Source organism: Geotrypetes seraphini, chromosome 2, assembly GCF_902459505.1.
Source record: "Geotrypetes seraphini chromosome 2, aGeoSer1.1, whole genome shotgun sequence".
Taxonomy (NCBI): Eukaryota; Metazoa; Chordata; class Amphibia; order Gymnophiona; family Dermophiidae; genus Geotrypetes; species Geotrypetes seraphini.
In genome coordinates, this window is record NC_047085.1 from 10,314,083 (window position 1) to 10,328,522 (window position 14,440).

The 14,440-nt window shown below is 48.2% G+C and overlaps 1 protein-coding gene across 2 annotated transcripts in view; it reads right to left on the bottom strand.

Annotated features, from left to right (window-relative positions):
• Positions 1 to 14,440, bottom strand: part of TONSL (tonsoku like, DNA repair protein) — a 176,383-nt gene that overhangs the window by 7,553 nt on the left and 154,390 nt on the right. For both annotated transcript variants that reach the window (XM_033933925.1, XM_033933924.1), the window contains exons 23-24: positions 11,225 to 11,400; positions 9,680 to 9,753 (exon numbers count right to left, since the gene is read on the bottom strand). In XM_033933925.1, coding sequence (XP_033789816.1) covers positions 9,680 to 9,753; positions 11,225 to 11,400 — 250 coding nt within the window. The remainder of the gene's footprint in view (positions 1 to 9,679; positions 9,754 to 11,224; positions 11,401 to 14,440) is intronic.

The window sequence follows — 14,440 nt, forward strand, 5'->3', positions numbered from 1 at the left end:
CTTAAAAAGATATACAAGAAAGTTAGGAAAATATGAATTATTTAATAGAAGTTGAATTCTATTGTATGAAGTTGTTGTATGGAGATGATTAACTAAATTTCCATTTATAGGATATTAGAGGAGAAAAAATAAATAAATAAAGTTCATATGCTATATTTTTGAAATATGAATTGTTTAATAGGAAAGATGATTCTTATCTTTGATTTCAAAGGTTCTATAAATTCTAACTTGGATTATACTGAGTAAGATTTTATTATATGGCAAACAGTAAATTGATTTAATGTCAATGTTATAAATTGATAGGCTTGTAAAACATGAAATAGTTTTTAGCTGAAAGTTTAAGGGTTGATTGAGACTATTGTCTTGATAACAAGGATCATATATATATATCATTTCTTCTATTGTAAAAGGTAGTAAAATATTTATGGTAATGGTAAGATAAAATTTGGTAAATTTGATATAATTGGAAAATTTTTTAAATGGGTTTTATGAAAAACTTCTTTAATATAAATAATTACGATTACATTATTGCAGGGGGAATTATTGTGGGATTACTTGATTTATAGTGCATTAATGAATAAATCTATTACTTTTAAATATTGTAAGAAGAAAGATGTGATGGAATGTTGCCTGGGGGGTATTGTGATTAATAATCCTATGTGTGTTCCAAGGCAATTAATTTGATGCTTAATCTCAATGCTCCAAATGTCTCTAAGACCAATCTTTGGTTTTTTATTCATAAATCCAGATATCAATTTATACCACTGTGCGGCTTGGTGCCCCAAGAAATCCGCCTGAAAGCATAAGAATTCCATAATATACTGATTATTAAGATTTTTCCATTCAGGGAACTCCTCCTGAATAGCCTGCTTCAGTTGCAACCATTTAAAGCTTTGTGATTTATTAAGACCATATTTATGCTGTAACTGTGAAAAATCAAGCAGTTTACCATTTGAAATAAAATCATCTAAAGTCCTTATACCTGCAATAATCCAATGCTTCCATACGATTTTAAATCCGCCAATTTGGGAGTTTAGCCAAATAGATTGATTTGTGTATAGGTTTAAGTGTTAAATTACTGGCATAATGTAATGTTTTCCATGTATCCATCAATATTCTGTTCTCTTTATATATTCTACACTGAGAACATGAGATAGATGTAAAGGAAACATGAGTCGCCATTCCAAATACAACCAATCTGGGGTATTTTCCATGAGCTCTGGGAGGACCCAATACACACCCTGGCGTAAAATATAGGCTTGATGAAACCTATAAAAGTTTGGAAAATTTACCCCAACCTCCGCAATTGGTCTTTGTAAAGATACTAAAGCAATTCTAGGCATTTTACCCAGCCAAACAAATTTTGTAAGAATACCATTTAACTTTTTATAAAAGGACCTTGAAAAAAAAAACTGGTATGATTTTATTTTTATTTACCCTCCTATTATTTTTTCCTTAAACTGTAATCTTTTATCTTTGAAATTGTATTATCCTCTTGTTTCCACTTTTTATGGTTTTATGTCTCTAAAAGTCTGTTGTCCCCTGTCCTTTTAAACTATTGTTTTCTTCTATGACTTTGTATGCCGCCTAGAAGGCTGATTAGGTGGTATAAGGAGAAATTAGGTTCTTACCTGCTAATTTACTTTCTTTTAGCTTCTCCAGACCAGTAGAGGTTAATCTTTACGAATGGGTATATATCCAATCATGACCAGCAGGTGGAGACTGAAAACAAAACTGTGGGACAGTATATAATATACTCCCTTCTCTATTTACCTCAGTCTGCCGAATAGCCAAGCAGAACCAAGAACTGGAAAACAGAAAGAAAACAATACTCCGAACAGGAGTAACAACTAACATACCCAAATGCTGTTGGAAAATGCAGAGGAGAAATACCCGAAGGAAAATGTCCCCACAGTTCGCCAGCTAAGCCAGCCGAGCCACAGCCGCTGTTCTTTAATTCTCCCCAGCCCTAGAAAAATACTAGAACCTGCAGCAAAAAACAAAAACTGCCCGCGAAACAGCCCCAACAACAACAACAGACAGGGTGGGGACCTCTACTGGTCTGGAGACGCTAAAAGAAAGTAAATTAGCAGGTAAGAACCTAATTTCTCCTTCTTTAGCACTCTCCAGACCAGTAGAGGTTAATCTTTACGAATGGGTATATATCCAATCATGACCAGCAGGTGGAGACTGAAAACAAAACTGTGGGACAGTATATAATATACTCCCTTCTCTATTTACCTCAGTCTGCCGAATAGCCAAGCAGAACCAAGAACTGGAAAACAGAAAGAAAACAATACTCCGAACAGGAGTAACAACTAACATACCCAAATGCTGTTGGAAAATGCAGAGGAGAAATACCCGAAGGAAAATGTCCCCACAGTTCGCCAGCTAAGCCAGCCGAGCCACAGCCGCTGTTCTTTAATTCTCCCCAGCCCTAGAAAAATACTAGAACCTGCAGCAAAAAACAAAAACTGCCCGCGAAACAGCCCCAACAACAACAACAGACAGGGTGGGGACCTCTACTGGTCTGGAGACGCTAAAAGAAAGTAAATTAGCAGGTAAGAACCTAATTTCTCCTTCTTTAGCACTCTCCAGACCAGTAGAGGTTAATCTTTACGAATGGGTATATATCCAATCATGACCAGCAGGTGGAGACTGAAAACAAAACTGTGGGACAGTATATAATATACTCCCTTCTCTATTTACCTCAGTCTGCCGAATAGCCAAGCAGAACCAAGAACTGGAAAACAGAAAGAAAACAATACTCCGAACAGGAGTAACAACTAACATACCCAAATGCTGTTGGAAAATGCAGAGGAGAAATACCCGAAGGAAAATGTCCCCACAGTTCGCCAGCTAAGCCAGCCGAGCCACAGCCGCTGTTCTTTAATTCTCCCCAGCCCTAGAAAAATACTAGAACCTGCAGCAAAAAACAAAAACTGCCCGCGAAACAGCCCCAACAACAACAACAGACAGGGTGGGGACCTCTACTGGTCTGGAGACGCTAAAAGAAAGTAAATTAGCAGGTAAGAACCTAATTTCTCCTTCTTTAGCACTCTCCAGACCAGTAGAGGTTAATCTTTACGAATGGGTATATATCCAATCATGACCAGCAGGTGGAGACTGAAAACAAAACTATGGGACAGTATATAATATACTCCCTTCTCTATTTACCTCAGTCTGCCGAATAGCCAAGCAGAACCAAGAACTGGAAAACAGAAAGAAAACAATACTCCGAACAGGAGTAACAACTAACATACCCAAATGCTGTTGGAAAATGCAGAGGAGAAATACCCGAAGGAAAATGTCCCCACAGTTCGCCAGCTAAGCCAGCCGAGCCACAGCCGCTGTTCTTTAATTCTCCCCAGCCCTAGAAAAATACTAGAACCTGCAGCAAAAAACAAAAACTGCCCGCGAAACAGCCCCAACAACAACAACAGACAGGGTGGGGACCTCTACTGGTCTGGAGACGCTAAAAGAAAGTAAATTAGCAGGTAAGAACCTAATTTCTCCTTCTTTAGCACTCTCCAGACCAGTAGAGGTTAATCTTTACAAATGGGACGTACCAAAGCAGTCCCTCTCACGGGCGGGACCCCCGAAGGGGCAATTTGCTCATACCAGAACACGCTCACCGAACACCGCGTCCCGACGCGCCTGAACATCTACCCGATAATGTCTAACAAAGGAATGCAAGGAGGACCAAACCGCAGCCTTACAAATATCCACTGGAGGCACGAGCGACGACTCAGCCCAAGAAGCTGCCTGACCCAGAGTGGAATGAGCCTTGAGAAACTCCGGAACAGGCTTCTATCTCAGAAGATAAGCGGAAGCAATCGTCTCCTTGATCCAGCGCGCAATAGTAGCCTTAGAAGCGCCAGCCCCCCGACGAGGACCCGCCAGAAGGACAAAGAGATGATCGGATTTCCGGAATTCCCGGGTCCGCTGCACATAAAAGCGAAGGACCCGACCGACATCCAACTTGCGCAGCTGCCGTTGCTCAGAAGAGCCCTCCAGACTACCCAAGACCGGGAGGACCACCGAATGATTGACATGAAAAGGAGAAACTACTTTCGGCAGAAAGGAAGGAACAGGCCGCAAGACAACCCGCTCCCTAGAAAACTCCAAGAAGGGAGCCCTACAAGAGAAAGCCTGTAGCTCAGAAACACGCCTAGCGGAAGTAATGGCCACCAAAAAGACCGCCTTCAGAGTAAGGTCCTTCAAAGAACAGCCATCCAACGGCTCGAAAGGCGGGCACACCAAAACAGAGAGAACCAGATTGAAATCCCAAGAGGGAACCGAGGGCCGTAGGGGAGGCCTGAGCAACTTGGCCGCCCGCAAAAAACGAATCACATCAGGAATGGCCGACAAACGCTGACCTGTCACCAACCCTCGAAAAGCTGACAGGGCCGCAAGTTGAACCCAGAGAGAAGACCAAGCCAGGCCCCTATCCAGGCCATCCTGCAAGAACTCTAGAATGTTAGGCAGGGAAGCACGAAAAGAGACCACTCCGCGCGCCCGGCACCACCCCTCAAAGAGACGCCAAACCCGCACATAAGCCCGAGAGGTAGAAAGCCTCCGGGACCCCAAGAGTGTAGAGATCACCTTATCTGAATATCCCTTCTTACTAAGGCGACTCCTTTCAAGAGCCAAGCCGTAAGACAGAAGGGCGACGGGTCAAACATGGGAATGGGACCCTGCGTCAGAAGATCGTCCAAGAGAGGCAGAGGAAGAGGATCCGCCACCAGATGCCTCACCAAATCCGCATACCACGGACGTCGAGGCCAATCCGGAGCCACCAGAACCACCAGACCCGGATGGTAAACAATGCGAAGAAGTACTCTGCCCACTAATGGCCAAGGAGGAAACACATACAACAGCCCCTCCGTTGGCCACGGTTAGACCAGAGCATCCAGACCCTCGGCCAGACTGTCCCTGCGATGACTGAAGAAGCGGGGCACTTTGGCGTTGCCATTTGTGGCCATCAGGTCCATCAGGGGCTGCCCCCAAGCCTGCACTATCAACTGAAACGCCACGGCGCCGAGGCACCACTCTCCTGGATCCAGGAAGTGATGACTGAGGAAGTCCGCCTGAACATTTTCTACCCCGGCTATGTGAGAGGCCGAGAGGTCCAGAAGATGGGACTCCGCCCAAACCATGAGCCGAGCCGCCTCCTGCGCCACCTGAGTGCTCTTGGTGCCCCCCTGACGATTGACATAAGCCACCGCCGTGGCATTGTCCGACAGGACTCTGACCGACTTGCCCAACAAAAGGGAGCGGAAAGCTAACAGCGCCAGACGGACCGCTCTGGTCTCCAACACGTTGATCGACCAGGAGGCCTCCTCCGTGGACCAGGTGCCCTGAGCTGAGTGACCCAAACACTGAGCCCCCCAACTGAGGAGACTCGCATCCGTAAGGAGCACCGTCCACTGCGGGAGATCCAGACCCACCCCCTGAACCAGGTGAGGGGTCCGGAGCCACCAACGCAGACTGCAGCGCGCCATGCCTCGCAGGGGGACAGGAACATCCAAACCGTGCCTCTGGGGTGACCACCTCCGGAGAAGAGGACGCATGTGGGCCCGCGCCCACCTCACTACGTCCAGGGACGCCACCATCGACCCCCAAGACTTGGAGGAAATCTCGCGCCCCGAGGACACCGGGACGCCAAAAGCAGGCGAATCTGAGATTGCAATTTGCTCACCCGCGCCTCTGGAAGGAAGACCTTCCCCAAGGAGGTGTCGTACAGAACCCCAAGGTACTCCAGACGCTGAGCCGGGACCAACCGACTCTTGGAAAGGTTGACCACCCAGCCCAGCGACCGGAGAAACTCCACCACCCGAGCCGTAACCCGGGAGCTCTCCTGTAACGACTTTGCCCGAATCAACCAGTCGTCTAGGTAGGGGTGCACCAGAATGCCCTCCGACCGCAAGGCTGCTGCGATGACCACCATCACCTTGGTGAACGTCCGGGGAGCCGTGGCCAGACCAAAGGGAAGCGCACAGAACTGATAGTGCCGACCCAAGATCGCAAAGCGAAGGAAGCGCTGATGAGAGGCCCGAATGGGAATATGCAAGTAGGCCTCCGTCAGATCGAGAGAAGTGAGAAACTCCCCCGGCTGAACCGCCAGAATGACCGACCGCAGAGTTTCCATGCGAAAAGAGGGAATATTGAGAGCCCTGTTGACCCCTTTCAAATCCAGGATGGGCCAAAAGGTCCCCTCCTTCTTGGGAACCACAAAGTAAATGGAGTACCTGCCGGTGCCCCACTCCGGAGGGGGCACTGGAACAACTGCCTTGAGATCTAGCAAGCGCTGAAGGGTCTGGCGAAAAGCCTGCGTCTTCCAAGGAGTCTGACATGGAGAGGCTAGGAAAAGGTCCGGCAGAGAGCGGGCGAACTCCAGGGCACAACCGTCCCGCACCACCTCCAGGACCCACTGATCGGACGTGATCTCGGCGCATTTGGGGAAAAATTCGCGCAGCCGTGCCCCAACCGGAACTAAAGGGGGCGCCGGCAAGGAGTCATTGTGCAGGACGGGAAGCGGGGGAACCGGCGGAGAGATTCCCTGCCCCCCGACGGGCCCCCCGAAAGGGCTGCACGCGCTGGAAGAACTGACCCCGGGAAAACCCTGGAGCCGGGAAAGAAGCAGCCCCATGCCCAGGGCGATATTTGCGAAACTCCTGCAAACGCCCCCGGGCAGCGCTACCCCGAGACGCAGGGTGGGCACGGTCCTCAGGCAGACGAGGCACCTTTGAGTCCGTCAGAGTCTGAATCAACTTATCCAATTCCTCCCCAAACAAAAAAGACCCCCGGAAGGGAAATTTAGTAAGCTTAGCTTTGGACGCAGCATCCGCCGACCAAGCGCGCAGCCACAAAATACGCTGCGCGGCCACGCCAAAGGCCATAGACTTAGCCGAGATCCGCACCAAGTCATAAAGAGCATCTGAGAGGAACGAGGCAGCCATCTCAATCTTCGCCACCTCCTGATCCACCAAAGACCAGTCATCAGACTCCCGATCCAGGACACGCTCAGCCCACCGAAAAACGGCGCAAGCGACCAGCCCCCCACAAATAGCCGCCTGGACCCCAAAGGCAGAGACCTGAAAATTTTGCTTAAGAATGTTCTCCAACTTGCGCTCCTCAGAGTCCCGCAAGGCAGAACCGCCCTCAACAGGCACGGTATGCCGCTTAGAAATCGCCGAGACCACCGCATCTACGACTGGCGATGCTAAAGTAGCCCGATCCCCCTCTGGGAAGGGATACAAACGAGCCATGACGCGCGCCAAACGAAACGGCGCCTCCGGCGTTTTCCACTGTTCCAGTACAATATCCCGAATATCCTGATGCATGGGAAAAGAGCGGGAAACGGTACGGATCCCCCGAAGCAGAGGGTCCCCCACACGCGGAGTCTCCGGCGGCGCATCCTCAAAACGCAACACCGAAGAAACCTGTTGAATCAGGTCCGGCAGCTCATCTCTCTGAAAAAGGCGCACCACGGACGCCTCTTCGCCGGAGGACGGAAAACCCAACAACCCGCCGCCAGCGGCCGTCCCCTCGAGAGGGTCCTGGAAATCCTCAAAAGGGTCCAGGTCCTCATCCAGACCGACACGCTCCTCCGACCATAAATCCTCGTCCCACGACACCCGCGGACGCTTGGACAAGGGAGGAGGAGGAGAAGGGGACGCCACAACAGACGAGAGAGGCAAAGCCGCAGGGAGCGTGGAGGAAACCCCACTCCCCGAAACCCCCTGAGCGCATCCGGGACCCCCAGCCGACTGAAAATAGGCTCTGCACAAAGAAAAAAAGAAATCATGGGAAACCCCCTCCCGAGGGTCCCAAGGGACTCCCTGCCACAGCAGGGGACCCAGCAGAAACCTGCCCCTGTTTTTCCAATACAGGGGGAAGGTCACCTGAGGTGGAAGACAAAATGGAGGGGCCAGACTGAGAAGATGGCGACTTTCCCGCCAAAAATGCTCCCTCCATAGCCTGTAGCGGCTGAGAAGCCTGAACAGTCCCAGCCGCTAAAACAGGCAAGTCGGCATCAGCTGTCAAAATATCAGCTGAGAGGGAATCCCCAACAACCCGACCGTCGGCAGCTCGGGGAATCCCTCCGTGGGCGGTTGGGGAAGACCGGGCTTCCCCACTGCTCCCAGCCAACTCGCGAGGCACCATCGGCGGGGAGCTCTGGGCGCCTGCAGCCGCTGCCGACGGAGCTCCTCCACCGCACCGGCCTGAACACCGCTTGCACAGGCCAGCTGCGAGTGACTCGCGCCTGGAGCACAATGAGCACTTTTTCCCTTTAGAAGTGCTCATTGCTCCATACGCGACCTAGCTATAAAAAAGTGCCGGTTAGATGAAAAAATACAGTAAAATACAGTTTTCTTAAAGGGAAGCAACCCTGCAGACCGGCACTACCTCAGGATTTTTTTTTTTTTTTTTACAGAACAGACTCCACAGGCTCTCGAAGCAATATGCTTTGCTTGATTTAGGGGGCAAGGCTTACTGCTGAGGCTCCTCTAGAAAAATGTGGGAAGGTGGAGGAAGTGGGGGGAGGGACCCCGCTCGAGACCCGCCGGGTTTGACACCCCCGAGGTCGGACGGACCCCCAAACAGGGCCCGCCCAAGCTCCGTCCGGCCAAAAACAGGGACTATAAACCCCCTAAACAAATTCCAACAGCCCTACCAAGGGAGATGGGTACAGATCACTCAACACCTGCTGGAGACTGAAAGAAGACTGATGTAAATAGAGAAGGGAGTATATTATATACTGTCCCACAGTTTTGTTTTCAGTCTGCTGGTCATGATTGGATATATACCCGATTAACCTCTACTGGTCTGGAGAGTGCTAAAGAAATTTTTTTTTAATTAAACTTGAATTCAAATTCAATATTGGTGTCTGGTGTATTTTATGCACTGTATGTATTGCCTTTGTTGTGAGCCGCCTAAAACCTTCCCGGTATGGCGGCATATAAAATTAAATTATTATTAGTATTAGTATTGTAGAAGAAGATGATCCAAATGATGCCTCTCTTACTTTTGCAACCAAAGGTGGTGGAGCTAGAGAGTGGGAAATTAAATCCAGGTGAACTATACACCTGAGGAGTCTGCCTGAAAGGGAGGAAGATTTGAACTGAAAGGAAGTCACCAAGAGCATATGCCGGTCTATTCTGGAAGTGGGGAAGTGAATTTAGGCCAAGGCAGTCGGTAATACCAACTGATTCTGGCCGAGCGACTGATGCACAACCGGGTTGATATGTTAATTATATGAAAGGAGGCTCACCCTAATCTCATTCGATCGATCGCTGCAAGAGAGATTTAAACGCATTTGCAGAATATTCCTATTGGTTCTTGCTGCAATGTACGCGTGCGGCTGTTGTACGCCAGACATAGGTGTGGTTTATTTGTGCGTGTCATACGTAACACACAATGCGACGCCGTGATGTCTTATACATGTGACCATCAAAGCCCTATGGAAGAGGGCAGGGAGGTTACAGTTCACTAGGGGTAGCATAAATGAGGGTATTAGAGCTGGTCTTACTCTCTCATTATTTCTACTTAGTTGTAAGTTTCATTAAATGCATCACTGTATTACTTTGACTATGTCGTCTAATGTCATCTTGATGATAATTTGCAGAAATACAAAATGATTACTAAAAAAAAGAGAGGCAAGCTATCCTGTTACCTGGCAAGGTCCCTCATGGCTTCATCAGTCAGATGATTTCCAGACAGGCTTAGGTGCTTCAGTGCACATCCTTCCTGCACAGACAGGAAAAGCAGTTAGAAAGAGGGCCTCGGTTACTGGATTCCAGTCAAAGCAGTCCAGTGCCTTTTGTTTTTTACCTCCCCTTTCTTTTATTTTATGCAATGTATCCTCCCCATTTGCCCTTCTGTATCATGTTGTAATGTGAATTTGTTCCCTTTATTTTATTTTTTTAATCTTTTTAAAACTTTGTATTAATTGGAAACCGCTTTGACTATAAAAGCAGTATATCAAGATTTACATAAACTTGAAACCTGTCATGCTCAAGAGAGCAGCACTAGAAATATGCACAGTTGCATGTATTGTATAATCCTAAACACTTTAATATCTATTTTTTATTGAAAACAACAATACGGATAATAGAGACCATGAACAGGGACTCTTAGGCCCAACATTCTAGTAAAATGTAGAGAATGACACAGGGACAAATTTTTCCCTGTCCCCATTCCTGTAAGCTTTGCCTTAACCGCCCAAGCCTCGAACACTTATGATTTTAAAGTGCAGATGAGGACGGAGCTTACAGGAATGGAGCAGGAACAAGAAAAGAACTCACGGGAACGGGGAAATGAGTTCCCGCAAGGACAGGGAAAATATGTCCCATGTCATTCTCTAGTACAATGGCAAGTTTTACAAACAACATTTCTTTTCAATATATCCCCCACCCATTAACCCCCTCATTCTTTAACTTATGGCCTCTTTTACAAAGCCGCACGGAAACAGCCCCAAAGCCCTTTAATTCTCTATGGGTTTCGGGGCCGTTAGCGCAGAGCAGCCACTAGCGCAGCTTTGTAAAAGAGGCCATTAGTATCTATATTTAAGAGTCATTTGTGCCAAAAACAGCAGCTGAGGTTAGGAAAAGTGCTGTTCTGATATTTTTTAGCTGGCTTTTTTAACACACTGTACTTCCTGAAGCAGCAATAAGCAAAATCCTAGTCACTGCAACAATTATGCAAAATGATAAGTTAAAAAAATATATATATTTTGAATACTATTGAAGGAGCTTTTCATGCCTATGCAGTGATTCTCCCTTAAATGTCTCCTATCCTATAAAATTGTAGTGCTTCCCTTTTTTCCAACTTGTCTCTAGTTAGTCTACTTTTAGTTTAGTGAATGTCCAGGCATGTACGTTTTTTACGTGTCCCCCAGTTTAATCGATGTATATTGCTTAGAAATATTTATAAGCGCTTAATCAAATTTTAAATAAAACTTGAAAACTATAAGCAGAAGCAGGGGTCCGAGGCGTATTGTAAACTGCTTAGATTCACTTGTTTGATTTGTACAGTATAGCAAGTTTTAATAAACTCTAAACATTTTTTCCCTTCTTTTTGATAAATGATATAAAAAAAAGTTTGGTCTTTTTTTATTTTTTCAGGTGATTTAAACTATAAAGTGCTGCCAGCACAGTGCCATTCTTGCTGCTACAGACGGATACAGTTACCCCTCTGAAAGCTAATATGAAGCTCCTACCTGTGACAGATAGCGCAGCACATGTTCCATCAGAGGGCCATCTTTGTTGCTTCCGGTAACAGAGCCAATTTCCAAGTGGCTGACTGTATCATGTGGCAAACTCTTCAGAATTAACTCTATGCCAGTGGAGCCCAGGGAATTGTGGGATAGGGAGAGTATCTTGAGATGCACAGCTCCTGCAATGTAGAATAAGCAATGTTACTTACCGTAACAGTTGTTATCCAGGGACAGCAGGCAGCTATTCTCACCAGTGGGTGATGTCATCCGACAGAGCCCCGATACGGACGTCTCACAAGCATGTCTTGCTTGAAGAAACTTAGAAGTTTCGAGATGCCCGCACCGCGCATGCGCCAGTGTTTTCCCGCCCGATGGTCCGGGCGTGTCTCCTCAGTTCAGGTAGCTAGCCGAGAAGCCAACCCAGGGGAGGTGGGTGGGACGTGAGAATAGCTGCCTGCTGTCCCTGGATAACAACTGTTACGGTAAGTAACATTGCTTTATCCCAGGACAAGCAGGCAGGTATTCTCACTAGTGGGTGACCTCCAAGCTAACCTCAATGGGATGGTGGGAGAGTTGGCAACTTAGGAGAATAAATTTTGTAACACTGTTTGGCCAAACTGTCCATCCCGTCTGGAGAAAGTATCCAGACAATAATGAGAGGTGAATGTATGAACCGAGGACCAAGTGGCAGCCTTACAAATCTCCTCAATCGGTGTCGATCTGAGGAAGGCTACAGAGGTTGCCATTGCTCTGACCTTATGGGCTGTGACCTTACAGGGAAGGGATAATCCAGCCTGGGCATAGCAGAAAGAGATACAAGCCGCCATCCAGTTGGAGATGGTGCGCTTCGATACAAGTCGACCCAACTTGTTTGGATCAAAGGAGACGAAAAGTTGGGGAGCAGTTCTGTGTGGTTTGGTGCGATCCAGGTAGAAAGCCAAAGCACGTTTACAGTCCAGAGTATGAAGAGCTGATTCTCCAGAATGAGAATGAGGCTTTGGAAAAAACACTGGAAGTACAATAGATTGGTTGAGATGAAAATCAGAGACCACCTTAGGCAGGAATTTCGGATGAGTGCGAAGGACCACTTTGTCATGATGGAACACTGTGAAAGGTGGATCCGCCACCAAGGCCTGAAGCTCACTGACCCTGCGAGCAGATGTGAGGGCCACCAGAAAAACCACTTTCCAGGTGAGAAACTTAAGAGGAGCCTTGTTGAGAGGCTCAAAAGGAGGTTTCATAAGCAGAGAAAGGACAACATTGAGATCCCAAACCACTGGAGGAGGTTTGAGAGGAGGGTTGACATGAAAAAGTCCTTTCATAAATCTGGAAACCACAGGATGAGCAGAGAGAGGTTTCCCTTGTAGAGGCTGATGGAAAGCCGCAATGGCACTCAGGTGGACTCGTATAGATGTAGACTTGAGACCAGACTGAGACAGGTGTAGAAGATAGTCCAATACAGAGGATAGGGAGGCTCGCTGAGGCTCCTTGGAATTGGAAACACACCAGGAAGAAAATCTAGTCCATTTCTGGGAGTAGCATTGACGAGTAGCAGGCTTCCTGGAAGCCTCCAAGACATCCCTCACCGCCTGGGAAAACTGGTGAGGAGTTACGTTGAGAGGAACCAAGCTGTCAGGTGAAGAGACTGCAGGTTGGGATGAAGTAGTGATCCTTGATGTTGAGTAAGCAGTGAAGGAAACACTGGAAGAAGGACCGGCTCCCTGCTGCTGAGTTGAAGTAGAAGGGAGAACCAAGGTTGCCTGGGCCACCGAGGAGCTATCAGAATCATGGTGGCCTGGTCGGATCTCAACTTGACCAGAGTCTTTTGAATTAGAGGAAATGGAGGAAACGCATACAGAAAGCGATTCCTCCAATCCAGTAGAAAGGCATCTGCCTCGAGGCGAAGAGGGGTGTAGATCCTGGAGCAAAACTGAGGCAGTTTGAAGTTGTGGGGAGCCGCAAAGAGGTCTATCTGAGGCGTCCCCCATTGTGCAAAGATCTGATGAAGGGGTTTGGAATGGAGAGTCCATTCGTGAGGCTGGAGGAGACGACTCAAGTTGTCTGCCAAGACATTGTCCTTCCCCTGAATGTAGACAGCTTTGAGGAAGGCGTTGGGCGGACCGCCCAATCCCAGACTCTGAGAGCCTCCTGGCAGAGGGAGGCCGATCCCGTGCTCCCCTGCTTGTTGACATAATACATGGCGACCTGATTGTCTGTGCGAATGAGGACCACCATGTCGTGAAGCAGATGTTGAAAAGCTTGAAGAGCATAGAAGATGGCCCTGAGCTCTAGAAGATTGATCTGATGGAGTCGGTCCGCATTGGTCCAGAATCCCTGAGTGCGAAGCCCATCCAGATGAGCCCCCCAGGCATAGGTCGAGGAATCGGTTGTGAGAACCTTCTGGTGGGGCGGAGTGTGAAACAGAAAACCTCTGGATAGATTCGAAGAGGTCATCCACCAAAGTAGAGACTGCCAAAGCGCAGGAGTGACTACGATGTGTCGAGACAATGGGTCGGACACCTGAGCCCATTGAGAAGCCAGGGTCCACTGAGGAATCCTGAGATGGAGTCTGGCAAAGGGGGTCACATGAACTGTAGAGGCCATGTGGCCCAGGAGGACCATCATGTGTCTCGCTGAGATGGTCTGGCGAGAAGATACAGACTGGCAGAGATGAAGAAGAGCATCCCGGCGCTGAGGAGGAAAGAATGCTCGAAGCTGAATAGTGTCCAGGACCGCCCCGATGAAGGGGAGAGACTGGGAAGGCTGTAGATGAGATTTGGGGAAGTTGATCTCGAAGCCCAAATTCTGCAGGAAGCAAATCGTGGCCGAGGTCGCCGAAATGACCTCTGGGGCAGACGGGGCCTTGATGAGCCAGTTGTCGAGGTAGGGAAACACCGGAAGACCCTTGTTCCGAAGTGCAGCGGCCACCACCACCAGACACTTCGTGAAGACTCTGGGAGACGAGGACAGACCGAATGGAAGCACTCGATACTGCAGATGTAGATGTCCCACCCGAAATCTGAGGAACTTGCGGGAGGCCGGATGAATGGGAATGTGCGTGTAGGCCTCCTTGAGATCCAGAGAGCATAACCAGTCATTCTGCTCGAGGAGGGGGTATAGAGAAGCAAGGGTCAGCATGCGAAACCGCTCCTTGACCAAGAACTTGTTGAGGACCCGAAGGTCTAGAATGGGACGGAGGTTGCCCGTCTTCTTCGGGAC